This window comes from Phalaenopsis equestris, unplaced genomic scaffold (assembly GCF_001263595.1).
Source record: "Phalaenopsis equestris unplaced genomic scaffold, ASM126359v1 Scaffold000125, whole genome shotgun sequence".
In the NCBI taxonomy this organism is placed as follows: Eukaryota; Viridiplantae; Streptophyta; class Magnoliopsida; order Asparagales; family Orchidaceae; genus Phalaenopsis; species Phalaenopsis equestris.
This window is the reverse complement of record NW_018164567.1, coordinates 961,978-978,468: the sequence shown is the minus strand read 5'-3', so window position 1 is coordinate 978,468 and position 16,491 is coordinate 961,978. Positions and strand designations below refer to the sequence as shown.

Genomic DNA, 16,491 nt, shown 5'->3' with positions numbered 1-16,491 from the left:
ATTTGCTTGTGAATTTAAACTCTCGTTCATGTCCTCACTCTTTTATTTGATAAATACAAGTAGCTCCAAATATATTGAGCATTTGTATTCTCTTCTACTAATATTGGTTGATAAATAGTAATATTAAATCATTTAATCTTATATCTTATACTTCGTCTTTAGTCTACTACTTCAAAATTGTTTATCTTATGTTCTTTCTCTATTTTTCTAGCTTTCTACTAACTCAATGAAAGTTTTTGTAGTTAAAGTTATAATATGTCCAGAATATATAATAAAAAATACTTTAGTTTGAATATACTTTATAAAACATATATAATCAATACATGGTAATATTAATTTAATGTTTATCTTTGTTTTAAACTTTATTGTGATTGGTATGTCTAGGTTACTCTACAAGTTCTTTTGCTAATCAGTATTTCATCAAATATATTCTTAACAGCTTCAATATATCTTTGACAGTCACCTTTTTCTTAATGATCTAAATCGAAACTCATTGTACTCAATTATGTCTTTTCATGATCAATAAAAGACCTATAATGGTCATTTATTTGCTTTCATATTTCTTTATGACAATTTTCAGCACAAAAAATACATTCATAGTAGTTCTTCTTGCAATAAAACCAAAATTAACTCCTAAATATTGATGCAATTTTCTTACTGAATGTTGCAGTCTGATCTTTCTGAACTATATTGTATGACTCAAAAAATTGATTTTCATGTAATATTATTGCCTTGAATATCTCCTCTTCTATTAAATATTGGTATAAAACGTCTTTTCTCAAATTATTTGATATCTTTTCATTTAAAATGATTGCTTAACCTATCTACTTTATTATTACACTTAATTCTCAAGTTCTCCTTAAGTATCTCATTTGAATCCCTAGTTTCACCTTATATATATCTTCTCAGATCTAACTTTATTTTCTCTTTCCGATCGATATATGATATGACTTGGTCCTCTTTTTGTTTTTTTTAATAAAAATATATTTTTTTTCTTAACCCTTGTTTGATAATTTGTCAAATTAGCATTTTCATATTTATTGATCTCTCCTCTTCTCTTATTTTCTAATTGACTATATAAGTAATATATAACTGTTGGTTTGTTCATTGCTTTCTTTTCAAGTATTCATGATTCCTTACGCCATCATAACTTTAAGCTGCACTTTTATCACTCCTTCAAATTATTATTATTTTTTTCCATTTTAACCTCTTATACCTCTTTGTTCCACCACCAAGTTTTCTTATTTATAATTTATTACTAGAGTCATGTAGCCGACACCACTTAGAACTTGTTTGTCCTGTTGTTGCTACTAAATTCTCCTAAAATTCTATAATAATATTTTAGTGGAACTTGTCAACTTATCTTGCACAGGTTTGTCTAAGCTATCTTACTTTTAAAAATTCTACTATCATATCCCAAGGGCAGCTAGTTCATTTCATAATCTTTTTTTTAGAACTCCGGGTTATATATTCTTAGCTACCACTCCATGCGGTGTGCTCAAAGTTCATCTTTAGATAACCTTGTAAAAGATTTTTCTTTAGTTCTATGTTAAAGTTTTATTGTCATCGGGTTGATCTAGTTTTGAAGGTAACAAAATACTTGTCCCTTTTCTTAAAATATATGTTCTCTCTTACAAGATCTTTTCTTCTGTAAAATTAATTGTTGCTATTTTTTATTATATTTCTCTCTCTTCCTCGTACCATTCCTACTATAGCTCATTCATCAAAACCTTATATATTCATTATACTGTAATAACTATCCTCTCTTTCTTAAGTACAAACTGTAATAATTTGTTTATCTCTACGGAAAGTAAAATTTAACTAACTTTGTATCTAACTCGAGGAGCAAAAATACTAATCATAATTATAATGCCATTATTAAAAATTGTTTTAATAACAATCACCAAGTCACTGATCCTATTTTCTTAGATAGTATAATCTTTTAGCCATGTTTCTATTATCCTTTACCCCATGCTTTTTGTTAGTCCTCGAAACATATAATATCTTCATCATCTTTGTATTTTCCCCTGTTAATTTAGTTTTTTTACATACAAATATTATTGATTCTTTTTTAATTAATTTATCCACAAATTCTATGATCTCATTTGAAGTCTTTAAGCTCTATGTATTTAATCTAATTTTAATTTAATCTATTTAACTTTTGTTCCGATTTCATTATATATATAAGTTATGGTGCCACTTGCTTGTGACATCTTGACAAACTTTTGTTATTTCTCACCGCAATCAAGTAGGTCATGATTGTCAATATTTTGAGCAAATAGGTTGAATGTCTTTTCCTTTTTTCCTTTGTTTTCATTCTTCATTCCAATAAATAATAGTCTGCACAATCTATTTTAGGTACATAATATTCGGTATAATCTATTTTAGGTAACTTAACTAATACATATTATTAATCTAAATATTCAGCTAAAAAAAAAAAATTTGTGCAAATATAATTTTTCCTTCTTTGCAATATTGCAAAGAAGGAAACTTTTTATTCTGCCTGATTTCTTTTATTTCTGATTGATATCCCCCTCAAGTTGATGTTGACTGATCAAGAAACATCATTTTGTTGACAAGAAACTGATGACACTGTCAAAATTGACAATCCACATCAATGTGTTTCGTGCGCTCATGAAAGACAGGATTAGTAGCAATTTGGATAGCGCTAGTATTATTTGCATGAAGAGAAGTAGACTTAAGCTGAGGAAAACTAAGTTCAGCCAACACGCCCCGAAGCCAAATGATCTCAGAACAAGCAGAAGACATAACACGATATTCTAATTCAGTAGATGACTTAGACACTCAACCTTGTTTCTTGTTCTACCAAGAGATTAAAGAGTTGCCGAGAAACATGCACCATCCAGTAATAGATCGGCGTGTATCAGAACAACCAGCCTAATCAGCATCACTATAGACTGTTAAGGTGATAGGAGACTCCGCAGAAAAAAAACAAACCACGATGAGAAGTACCTTTAAAATATCGAACAATACGTCGAACTGCAGCTAAATGGAGATGTGTAGGTGCTTGTATAAATTGACTAACTTGTTGCATAACAAATGAAATATCAGAACGCATAATAGTCAGATAATTGAGACTGTCAATCAGTTGTTGATATAGAGATGGTTCAGATAGAAAGTCACCATCATTCTGTTGATATTTGACATTTACTTCCAAAGGAGTATCAGTGGAGCGGCCATCTTGAAGACCAGCCAAAGCAATGAGTCCCTTCATATAGTTGTGCTGATGAAGAAAAATACCAGCGGTAGAAGAGTGAACCTCGAGTCCTAAGAAATAAGTTAATGACCCTAAATCTTTCATATGAAAAGAACCCTGAAGACGTTTTTATAGCTGAGACATCAATTGATTGTCAAATCCTGTGATGATAATATCATCAACATAGACTAATAACAAAATAATTCCCTTCTCAGTTTTGCAAAGAAATAATGATGAATCATACTGACTTTGAATAAAAGAGAAGCTGAGAAGGGTATTGCGAAATTTTTCAAACCAGGCCCGTGGAGCCTGTTTCAAACCGTATAGGGACCGTTTGAGCTTACAAACATTATGTGAAGGTGTAGAAAATAAGCCTGGAGGAGGAGTGATATAGACATCTTCTTTGAGATCCCAATGTAAGAATGCATTCTTAACATTCATCTACTTTAAGAATCAGCCTTTAAATGCAACAATAGATAACACCAGTCGAACAGTTGTTATCTTAGCCACAGGTGCAACTGTTTCTTAATAATCAATTCTGTATTCCTGTTGATTGCCAAGAGCTACCAATCTTGCCTTATATCTGTCAAGAGAGCCATCAGATCAGAATTTAAGAGAATAAACGCATTTACAACCAATGGGTTTAACACCTGTAGGATATGAAATAATATCCCAAGTGTGATTATCTTGAAGTGCCTGAAGTTCCTCTTACATGGCTTTGACCCAGCAAGTTTGTTTAGCAGCCTGAAAGTAAGAGGTAGAAACGGTAGTATTAGTTAAAATTGCAGAATACCCATATCTATTTGGAGGACGGATAGTCGGATTGATCGTCGAATACTTATTGGAGCAATTTCTGGATCAGGGTCGGGGGGATTGAAGGTGAAGGGGGCAGACGTTGTGTGTAGATAATGTCCGGCTTGAACCGTTTATCAGCAGAAGAATTATCAAATTGTGGAAGTATAATTGTATATGGTGTCGACATATGATGCTGAAAGTAATATTCATGTTCAAAGAAAATCACATTCCGAGAAATATGTCATCGATTTTTAATTGAATCATAACACACAAAACCTTTATGATTATGACTGTACCCCATAAAGGCACATCGTATTGAGTGAAGACACATCAGACTGACTGAGCTGTCAATTTATGACGTTCATGAGCAGGTAAATGAACAAAATAAACACATCTGAAAGTATGTAGCGTATGATAATTAGGATGTTTATAAAAAATTTGATAGTAGAGAGGCTCATAGTTCAATTGTTGAGATGACAAACGATTAATGAGATAAACTGCAGTAGATAAAGCTTCAGTCCAAAATTTAGCTGGAACTGAAGATTCTATCAGTAATGTGCGTACAGTATCAAATAGATGTCGATTTTTCCGTTCAACAATTTTGTTTTGTTATAGTGTATAGGGACATGAACGTTGTGAAACAATACCTTTGTTATGGAGAAATGCTTGAAACTCATGAGACATGTATTCACCGTCATTGTCAGACCGTAAGATTTTAATGCGAGCGGAGAACTGAGTTTGAACATTTAATAAAAATGTTTGGAATACAGTAAATACTTCTGCTTTGGAATGTAAAAATTGGAATGTTGGAATGTAAAAAATAGATCCAAGTAAATCGACTATAATCATCAATAAATGTCACAAAATATCTATATTGAGCATGTGAAATAGCTGCTGTAATTCCCCAGGCATCATTATGAATAATGTCAAAACACTTATCGGCACGACTGCCTGAAATAGGAAAAATGTAATATCTTATTTTTTCCAAGTTTACAAACAGAACAGTCAACTACTAAACTCTTATCTGTAGAATAAAAAACACAACTTTTACATTATTGTTTCAACACCATATCATTTGGATGACTTAGTCTTTTATGCCAGATGTGCACCATATTTTCAACAACTGAAGAAGCTAATGAAATATTCTGAGGAACATTAAATTATAATGGAATCAGTCTACCCACTTTAGGTCCCTTCGCTATCACCTTCCCCGCACCCTATTCTGCACAGCACAACCATCACGAGAAAAATGTGCGTCACAGTTATTATCCATAATTTGACCAACAGAGAGTAAGTTAGTAGTTAATTTATGAGAAATCAAGACATGTCTGAATGAGGAGTTAATATCATCAACTATCGTAATTGAAATATTTTCCATTAGCAACTTAAATATGTTGAGTACCAGTGTACGGTCGTTGGTTATGCAAGAAATCAGCTATGTCAGTCATATGATTTGTGGCGCCTGAATCAACAAACCAAGGAGAAGGAACAAAAGTAATAGTTTTACCTTTCCCTTGAAGGCCGAGAGCAGAAAAGGCAAAGAGAATCATCTGTTGAACCATATCTGGTATGACAACTGTTTGATTATTGTCAACAACTATGGAAAATGTGAATGTCAAGACAGGATTGTGAGTGTCAGATACCGTGGCATGATATGCTTGTGGTTTGCGGTTTTTTAGGGCACTCCGTAAGAGTATGTCTCTTTTGCTTGCAATAAGTACATACCTTATTTTCACAATTCCGTGCAATATGACCAAATTTCTTGTAGCTATAACACTGCACTGGTCCCTTCCCTTTGGTCTTGGCAGCATGTGTCATATTAATTATTTTTGATGATCCACCTATTGTACTGATAGTAGCTTGTGTCGCCAATCTTTGTTCTTCACGCAATAATTGTCCAAAAAAACATCCAAACAAGCGACCGGATCTTTGTTCAGCAACCCAACTCGAGCAATTTCAAATTTAGGTCTCAGTTTCATTAAAAATTGATCATGAAGACTTTCTTCATGAATAGCTTGAAGACTAGCTAAGTTCTCCTTTGGTACCTTCGAGATGCCGTCGAACTCAAAAACAAGAAAGAGCGCTCCGACGAGCAAGCAGTTAACAAAAGCTAAAATTCTAATGATTCAGACCAAGCTCTGATACCATGTCAATATTTTGAGCAAATAGGTTAAATGTCTTTTTCTTTGTTTTCATTCCAAAAAATAATAGTCTGAACAATCTATTTTAGGTAAATAATATTCTGTGTAATCTATTTTAGGTAACTTAATTGATACATATTCCTAATCTAAATATTCAGCTAAAAGGAAAGAATCTGTGCGAATATAATATTTCCTTTTTTGCAGCCTTGCGAAAAAGGAAACTTTTTATTCTGCCTGATTTCTTTTATTCCTGATTGATAATGATGTGTCATTTCTAGGAAATGCACTAGCTCTCGAAAAAAATAAAGCTTTTTAGTCATTTCATGAATATTAGTGACTATTATATGTCTAACTACATTAATCTTCAAACTTTGTAGTCTAGACTTGTGATTGACAATAATTATTTTAAATCATAGCCCAAATCATCATATCACATTATTGATCCACTTGATATCTTCATTCATTACACATTCATTCTAGATTGAAAAGACCTTTAACAATTTTCATGAAGAGGGTATTTGGAGATTTGTACTTCAATTGTTGATGAATTAATACTTGATGTGTGGCCATGTAAGCGATATAAATTTGGAGAAGAAGCCAAGTAACAAAATCAACATTGACCCTATTGATTTTTTATTTTGGTGGGCGATGCATTACCAGTTTGTAATGCACTTCATTTACCAGTCGTTTGTCCAAAAAACATTCTCGCCGTAAGAAAAGGCTTATAATATCTCTGAATATCTCTTTTTTTCTTCAAAAGATTTCTATGAATATGATTTTCTTGGAACTGAAATTCAAAGTTAGCTCTTTTTTATTATTTTAAATTTTAGGATTACTCTTGGGTGGAAAGATTTTTTATCCATACATGGTGTATCGTACTATGTTATTGAGAAAAAAAAAAACTATATTTGACTACTTTAATGGAACAGACTAAAATACTGTTAACTAAAACATAAATGATAGGGCACTCCAATAAAAATGAAAGATGTTTTTCTCTCAGATTCAATGATCACACTAATTAGTTACTATCACATAGCCTTTGGTAAGACGAACATTTTATATAATGGCCTTTGTTCAGAAAATATGTTATGTTAGGATATAAGGTTGCATCCAAAGAATTATACTTTTCGTCGCCATCATCATCATTAGCCTTATTTCGACTAATTAGATTGACATTATAAATTCTTATTTTTCATTCGTTCTTGTTAAGTAATATATTGGGTGCTAAACTTGTTATTAATAAAACATTTCAAATAACTTGTATGCATATAATCAATGTTCCCAAACAGCAGTTTGTTTAATATATTTAGCATGTTCTTTCAGACTTGACTATTAGCTGAATTTTAAAATATGGTACGTTGTCGTCTACACATGCTTTTTAATTTTAATTATTAGGAATTTGAATTTGCAGTGGCAATGAGTCAACTTCAAGTTAGTCAAATTTCTAAAGAGAGGCATGGCTGGCTGAAACTCTGACTTAAGATATTTGATTTAATTTTCGAACTCGAATCTCTATTCAAAATTCATTTATTTGATTCGAAAGTGTTTCAAATTGCAAGTGACTTCGAGTTTTGAATAGGATCAATACAATGATTGAAGATGAAAAAGCAGGTTGAGAAGTTTCAATCATGGCTTCGAACGAGCAGCGATTTATAAAGGAAGATTTACATATATACCAGTAAATTCCTATGCATTTACATAGTTAACTCTTTACATACCACCTTACCTACGCATGAAAATGTGTATTTCATGTTTTAACAGCTAAAATGTTGATATTTTTTATGTGATATGAAAGATTTGGGCGGTATAAATGTAAAAAATGTAGCTTATGTGTTCGATATGTAAATACATAGGAATTGGGTGGTATGCATTTAAATGCTGGGATATTCTCCTTCCATCCAAACAGAACCTTGTGCTCGAAGCATTTAGCTGAAGCAATAAAAAAAATGTGCAGTCCTTTAAATTAAATAAACTACAATGAGAACAAGCTTGCAATATTGGTTATACCCATAATTCTTTGGTATTTTCTTATATGCTCCGGAAGTTCGACTATGTGTTAATTTTTATTTGTTGTTCTAACCTTCTGTTAAAAACGTTACTAATGAGACATTCTTGTTTGTGGATACCCGCTGCAGTTGGAGATATTGCATGTACTTTTCAGAAAATGTGACAAACTGAAGAACCATGCTGACAAGGTAACCTTACTAGAATCGAAATCAGCGAGCTGACTCGTAAACCGGCTCAACTCGAATCAAAGTTCTCTAGATCAAATCACGCGTGATTGAGATTTGTATATATATTTATATTTATGCTAATATGCATCTATTTGGATGCAGTGCAAGCAGCTTGTAATGCATTATGGCCCTTATATACTGGCCAAAGGCGGGAAATTCCTCGAGCAAAATGATGTTTGTGCTTCCATTCCGGCTTGCCGGTCGAACCAAGTTGAGGCCAATATTGAAGGTGCTGCTCCGCCAGGTTCATCCATCCATGATACTTGAAATCATTTATTTGAAACAAAACCCAGCATATCTATTCTGTACGAGTTGTTTGTGCAACAAAACGGATGAACTTTTAAGTTGGTGTGCTTGAGATTTGGGTCCCATATATCAATTATGTACGAGTTGTTTGTGCTGTTTTCATTTAAATTTCATAAATAATGTAAGATGTTTGATATGTATAATATCTGCTATTTTATGGAGTAATGCTATGGGTGCAAATTAATGGCATCTCAATTGTTTTTGAGATGGATAATATGCCACCTTATGAATAAAATGGTGTATTTCACTATTTTAAAGCTAAAATATTGGTATTGTTGATGTGATATGGAAGAATTATGTGTTATAAATGTAAGAATCAAAGTTTAGGTATTAGATATATAAATACATAATAAATTGGGGGTATGAATGTAAATGCCCTTATTATTTCTATCAATTCAATAAACAACATTTTCATTTAGTATTTTTAACTATCTAATATTTTGATTAAAATTCTGAATTAAAATTTTGAGACATGATGTTTTATTTACTTTTAATTTAGATTTCTTACTCCTAGTCATCTGGTCAGATCGATTTATCAGTTGTCCGGTTCAAACTCGGTTCCAATCGATTCAATCACGGTTTTATGCAGAAATAGTTTTGAGCTTGGACCGCACCAGTTGAATGACCAGTTAACTGTTGAAGTGGTTGAATTGATCGATCCGATCCGATTTTTAAAATCATGATTTAGGGGCCTATATCTGGTATGGATGTACATTAGAGTTAACATGTTCAATTTGAGTCTATTCTAAATTGATTTTGACCCATACCTCATTTATAATATGGGTTTGTATATTTGATTAGACTCAACCCAAACCCATTTAATTGAAACTCAATCAACTAATTCATGAAAAAAAAAAATTATGATAATATTTTGATCAAAATCTAATAATAGATCACACAATTTTTATATTTATAACATTTAAAATTATAACATCACATTATTAATTTTTAAAAGTGAATTACAATTTTTTCCTGTCTATAAAACTATCAAAATTTAAATGGTATATATGTAAATACAAAAAAAAAATGATGAGATTTATGTAAATTTCTCAAATTTATACTAATATAAAATATAATTAATGTTAATACTGTGGGTCCTTATTAAATCTAACTCTATTTAAATGTTAATTAAAGCTGTTTTGGGTCAATCATTTCCCCCCCACACACCTTGTTAATAATTGGTGTCTGAAAGTTAATGGTGATGTCAACTTGAACGGCAACTAGCTGTCCCAAACAAACCGCCTCACTAAATAGATATTAATGCCGAAATATTTTCGTTCAGAAAAAAAATTGAAGATTTTCTTATTTATAAAATAAAATAAATAAATAAATAATTTTCGCCGTGCGAGAAGGGGCTAGTTGGTTTGATTGCCGACCTGCTCTACGAAACGCGGACCCGCCATCTGGTCCACCGTCCAGGCTTTCGGTCAACATACATCACTTTAGAAAGGTGTAGGGCCCGTTTGGAGCAGCGCAGTAGATTTTTACAAACGGTGTTTTGCCTTCTTATTCAAAAACATGATTTTAATTTTATATTACTCGCAGACGGGTCGAAACACGGGCTGCGTTTCAGGATAAGCTGCTGCATTTCAAGATAAGCTGATTATCCTGAAACACACAAGCTATCTCAAACGCACCTAAAAAATTCATATCAGTCGTACATATTCACATATCTAACATGTAAACTTTAATTTTTAGATATGTACTATTTTATCTGTATTTTAGACTTTTAAAAATTATAATAATGATATTTTTTATATGGCAAAAAAAGTGGATGTTATAAATGTAAAATGTGAAGATTAGGTGTGTGTTAGATATGTAAATATACAGGAGGAATTGGGGTGGTATTTATGTAAAAGCTCCCTTTTTATTTTATCATAATAGAGATTAATTATATTAGATTTAATATAAAACCAACATAATATAAAATTTAGTTAGTTGATTATTCCTACTTTTATCCGAAATAAATCAAATAGTTTCAAGGCTCTATCTGAACGAAATTTGGTTGAGACAAATTTTTTCATACCATCAAAGTTGGGATCCTGTCAAATCAAAATAAAATAGGCGTTTAAGTGTCAGTTTGAGCCAACCTATTTGGTGGGGTGGCGTTTTGAAAACGCATTTGCTCTGTTTGGGTGAACTGTGTTTTGGCAACTTATACATTTTCAAAACGTTGAAAATAACGTTTTCACACCCCACCTGTCTATATGCGGTGACAACTTTCTGACTGCGGTCAGACTTTTCCAAAAAAATAAAAATTAAAAAATAATAAAAATTTGTAGTAGCCACCACATCTAGTTTATTGGCAGATTATTTTTAATCAGTTTATCAGCAGATTATTCAATAAGCTACAGTTGCCTCAAACAGACCCTAAGTATATATATGACAGATTTCTTATATATTTACAAATTGAACACCTAAACTTTCATATTTTGACTCATGACACTCGAATCCTTAAACACCAATTTAAAAATATCATAATTATCAATTTTTGCAAGTGAAATGCACTTTTTCTTACATAAGTTTATGGTACCGATGTGTTTTAAGAGTAAATATCAAACATTGAGTGTTAGATATGTAAATACATAAGAATTTTATGGTATATATATAAATTTCCAAATAAAATATGTTCAAAGCTTAACTACAAATTTAACCCATGGATTCCACTGCTACTTAGCCAAGCGGTTTCCAAATATATGTGATGTTGTGGTGATCTATGTTGTCAAGGAGGGTTTGTCACACTAAGCATCTTAGCCAAATGATTGGTAACAATGGTGTTACATGTAGATGGGGTGAAATTTAGAATATTGTGGAAAGTGGTGTTTGTAAGCATAGCAACCAAATCATTCAAGCACCATAAAAAAAAAAATTAAAAAAAAAAAAAAAAAAAAAAAAAAAAAAACATTCGAGTAAGCTTGTTGTAATGTCTAGTGTGTTTTGACATTTGCTAATAAGATTTTTTCACGTAAACATTATGGTGTTTTCCTTCACTATATTTTCTTATCTAAGTGTTGAATTATTGTACAATACTAAGATGATAAATCACTGTTATATCGCTGTGAGTTTTTCGCGTGCACAAGTGTCATTAGATTAATTGATGGTCCTCACTGATTGACCCAAGTCCTTGGTTATTTATTTTGCTCGATGGTGCAGGTGTTATATTTTTGAGAAGATGATTTACAAGACTCATTTTTATTTTATTTGATTTAAATTTTGAAGGGTCATTAGAACATTTAGCATTTGAGTCTTTTAGCACATCAACATCTTCTAATACATAAAAGCATATATCAATGTGTTGACATTAATAATAGTGGAGTGGCATACACAATGATCAATACAAGATGTTTATTAGGGATTTTTAACTTCTTAAACATCTACAAAATAACACAATGCATTAGCATAATTTTCAAAGCAAGACATTCATTCTTCATGCTTTATAAAACTCATTGATTTGAGCACCACAAGATTGACCATGATTCAATTATGACATGATATAACCATCCAATTAACTAGTTTATTTTATTCTTTAGGAATGTTGATGTATTGATTAAACTCGTGAATTTGGCTTGATTCGACTAATCAATTAGATATCTCAAATTAACTTTGTTGATTGATATAATTTTAAATTTAATTTGACATGAATAGCCCATCATGTCTAAGCTTAATCTTCAAAGAAAAAGAAAGAGATTCATTAATCAAGAAAAAAGTTAGATGAACTTCATTGTTTAATCAATGGTTGTGAAAGTTGTATCATATGTTGAACCAAATAAAAAAAAGGAAGGTCAAGGTCCAACAGTTTAATTAGAGTTGAACCTAACTATTAAAATTATTTAATATAATTGCATTGATATAATTATGATGCAATAATGATAATTTTGTCAATCTAATATATCTATAATAATTCACAATACTTCACTCTTGAATATTTTAAGTATAATTCTAAATGAAAATTTTGGAACATGATATTTTAAATATTTCTTTTCTATTTTTGACATGAATATTTTTTTCTACCCCTCTGATCAAAATCAAAATCAAAATCAAAATCGATCACTATTAGAATTGGTTGGCTTATAAAAAATCAATTAAGTTTACTCGTTCACCAGTTAAACTGCCAGTTTGACTGATTTCGAATTTGGACCACACATGCCAGAAGACTAATTCACAGTCGAATCAATTGGTCCCGTTAGTATGATCTGATCTATTCTTAAAACTATGATGCAATCATCAATAATTAGAATCATTAAGAGCAATTTAGCTAATTCAGGCTAAGGGAAGTCTTCAAGCACGATACATATCAGTGCAGGAGAAAATGTCCAATCAGAAGATCATTGTCCCGTCCATAATTGGGTTCTTCCTCTCCTTTATAGACATTTTTTTAGAAAATATAGCTTTTGAAAGCTCTTGCATTCTTACATTTTAATATGTAAATTTTTACATATTATATTATTTAGTGGGTCTTAAATCAAATATAATATCATTGAACCGGAGCCCAACCTAGCAAATATTCGTGGAATCTACTAAAAGTTAGATCTGGTGAGAGCTCTCGAAGGAAGATCTACAGTTCATTGTGGCCTAATGATGGCGATGTCGGGGCCACGTTCATAGATAGTTTAATTTCGTAGGCGCAAACGACAAAATAAATAAACCGTAAGGGACATAAATTAATTCTTTTATTTATTTATTTATTTATTCTATGTTTGTCAGATTCCGGCAAGAATGAAAAATTTATAATCCAATGGTTGATATAAGTAAATATTAATATTATTTTAATATAATTTAAATAAAATAATAATAATATAGTATATTTTTTATTTTTTATTCATTAAATAATATCATAGTTTGAATATTTGAATTAAATTTTAAATTAGAAGTTTGATACATAATATTTTCTCGATTTTTAATATAAATATATTATTTTAGACATCCAATTAAAATTTAAAATTTAAAATTTAAAATTTGGATAATATTAAGCTGGTTCTTTTTTAAAATCAAATAGATTCATGGATTGACCGGTTCAACACTTAATTCTAATTTTGTGCAAAAAACAATGTTAAGCTTAGACTAAATCAGTCAAATGACTCATTCATGATTGAACCGGCCTTTTCAATTGATATTTTAAAACCATGCGACAAACAATCCTGTCATGATAAACAAGTTTATCTTTGAAGGATAGTTTTTGTTAAAATTTTCATTCAAATAAGATTGCAATATGGGTTTAATTAAGTTTAGATCTGATGCAAATTAAATTCAAGAGAGTTTAGGACTTATGACTCTAATGAGTAGTAGTACAATACATGAGAACAAAAGACTCTCTCAATGCAAATATATTGACCCAAGAAACATTTGGAGATTATCTACCCAAATATCAATTTAAAAATATATATTTATTTAAAAAAAAATCCATAATAAAAGATAAAAAGTCAATTAAATTTTGGGCAATTTATATACATACTACCTAAAAGGATGAAACTTATATATAGCTCACAACCAATGTTTACAATTTACATATAAAGCACCCCAATTAATATCGTTAATAATCTTGTTGGATTGTCATTAATATTGATGCCTTCTCTAGCTTTGGCATCGATGCAGCCATGGGAGAAGATTGAGTTGTTGAGAGATAGTGAGGGAGAAAAAGAAATTGAAAGGGATATAGGACAAAAAAGCTATAAAGCCTATGACAGGACTCAACAAGTTTGAATTAAATCTATTTTATCTTAAACTTCTTCCCACCAACCTACGCTGGTTCTCTTGATTCTCACTCTTCCACATCTTTCATTGTTGTGGTACATGTACCTCATTGATACCTTTTAGGGTTCCTAACCTTCTTTTACTCTTCTAGCCACTGATGCACTAGGGTTTGGAAGGAAGCCAAGAAGATGGCTTCGATTAGGATTCTTCGAGTGACCCTCAACTCCACAAAATTAAAAAAATGAGAGAAGTAGAAGAATTTGCGAGGAAAATACTCTACCTACCTTGATTAGGTTTGTCTTCTATTTATGTAGAAATTTTAATATTACAAGGATGTCTACAAAGCAGAATTAAGATTCAAGATGCAGTATTTTTAAGTGTAAGTTAAAATAATTTATGTTACAAAGTACAATATTTCTATTTGGTAATGTATTATATAATGCATCTGCATTTTTGTTGTTTATGTTAGTTTTTTGAGCTCTGTCTATAGTCGTGGCTTGTTGTTGTTGGTTTTTATAAATTATCATTTTTTTATCATAACACATATCATTATTCTCTTGTTGAAAAGCAACCTTTACCTCAGTAATCTATTGTCTCATATATTATATTAAAGTTAGTGTAGAAACGTTTTGTAGTACATAATAGAATTTTGGTTTCTCTTTCTATGGTTGTCTATTCCTCAGCTAAAAGTTCTAAGATAAATCATTTGTTATTTTATTGTCTTCTAGATTTATATTATATTTTTAAATTAAAGCCCAATACCTTTACCAATAATCTTTTTTGTTTTGGTATTTAAATTGACAGTCTAACTATAAATGCAGTGCCCAGTAGACATTGCTGTCATCTTCCAACTGCTTCTATAAGTGCATATAATTGTTCTCTAGCATATGTAGAAGTTTTTTGTATTGTAATGCTAATTTATTTCTCAAATAAGCCAATGTATGTTTTATATTAATGCAACTCCAATGACAATCCTTGAAGCATCTGTTTCTATATTAAAATTCATAAAAAAGTTGGGAAATATAAGAAAGGTATTGTTCTCATTACTTGTTTCAGCGTTGTAAATGCTTTCTGAGCTATTCAATCCATTTGAACTGATCTTTAGTTATTAATGATCTTAAAGATACAATAATTTTAACATAAGTCTAAACAAAGTTTCTATAGTATCTGGTTAACTTTAAAAAGCCTCTTAGTTGTTATTGGCATCCATTTTTTATGTGACATACACGGACATTCTTGTTGAGTGACACGACACTATAATTTGGTTTACACCATCATCATCAGGCTCCAAGTTGATCATTTCCAAGCCGACATTACTTACGATATACTCCATGTTGGCGTTCATTCCTATCACACAGGGTCTTATTCTGCTGATATGGACATTCCCTTGGTGCATACTGCCAAGTAGAGTACCCCGCACTATGTTCTGACCTTAAGTTCAAGGCCTAGACAGAACATAAGGATTTCATGCGGGATCCGCTCTACTTGGTGATACATAGATGGTTCGGGCTCTTGAACTCTTTTGAGATGCATTTACAGTCCCTACAGATGTCCAAGGATCATTACCTGCTCACATTCGATCCTTCGGAGGTCCCACGAGGCCTAGAACCCCCTTGGCAAGCTTCTTTAGAAGCCCAATCTTTTTCTTGATTGGCCCGTTTGGGGCAACTTATTTGGTGCGGTGACGTTTTGAAAAAGCACATGACCTGTTTGGGTAAACTGCGTTTTGACAGCTTATGCGTTTTCAAAACGCAGTGCGGTGACAACTTATTAGCAGCGGTTTGGCTTTTCCAAAAAAATAAAAATTTGTAATAGTCACCGCACCCAGCTTATCGGTAAATTATTAGCAGCTTATCGGTAAATTATTTTTAATCAGCTTATCAGCAGATTATTCAATAAGCTGCAGCTGCTCCAAACACCCTATAAGTCTTGTTGATGTTTTTGTGTGGCGTATGTGGTTTTTTAATGTCAATTGGCTAAGATCACCAAACCTATCTTCCATTAGTTTTGTTGTAGGAGTGATTGTGGTTTTAGTGCAAAACAATCTTTAAAGGAAAGACTTAGGTATGTGTTCCCGATTCTCTTTATATATGTTAATGTGATGTAT

At 31.4% G+C, this 16,491-nt stretch overlaps 1 protein-coding gene across 1 annotated transcript in view; it reads left to right on the top strand.

Annotated features, from left to right (window-relative positions):
• Positions 1 to 8,882, top strand: part of LOC110021254 — a 46,031-nt gene extending 37,149 nt beyond the window's left edge. Inside the window, exons 5-6 of the mRNA XM_020719674.1 lie at positions 8,289 to 8,348; positions 8,490 to 8,882. Coding sequence (XP_020575333.1) covers positions 8,289 to 8,348; positions 8,490 to 8,654 — 225 coding nt within the window. The 3' untranslated portion in view covers positions 8,655 to 8,882. The remainder of the gene's footprint in view (positions 1 to 8,288; positions 8,349 to 8,489) is intronic.
• Positions 8,883 to 16,491: the final 7,609 nt, after the last annotated feature.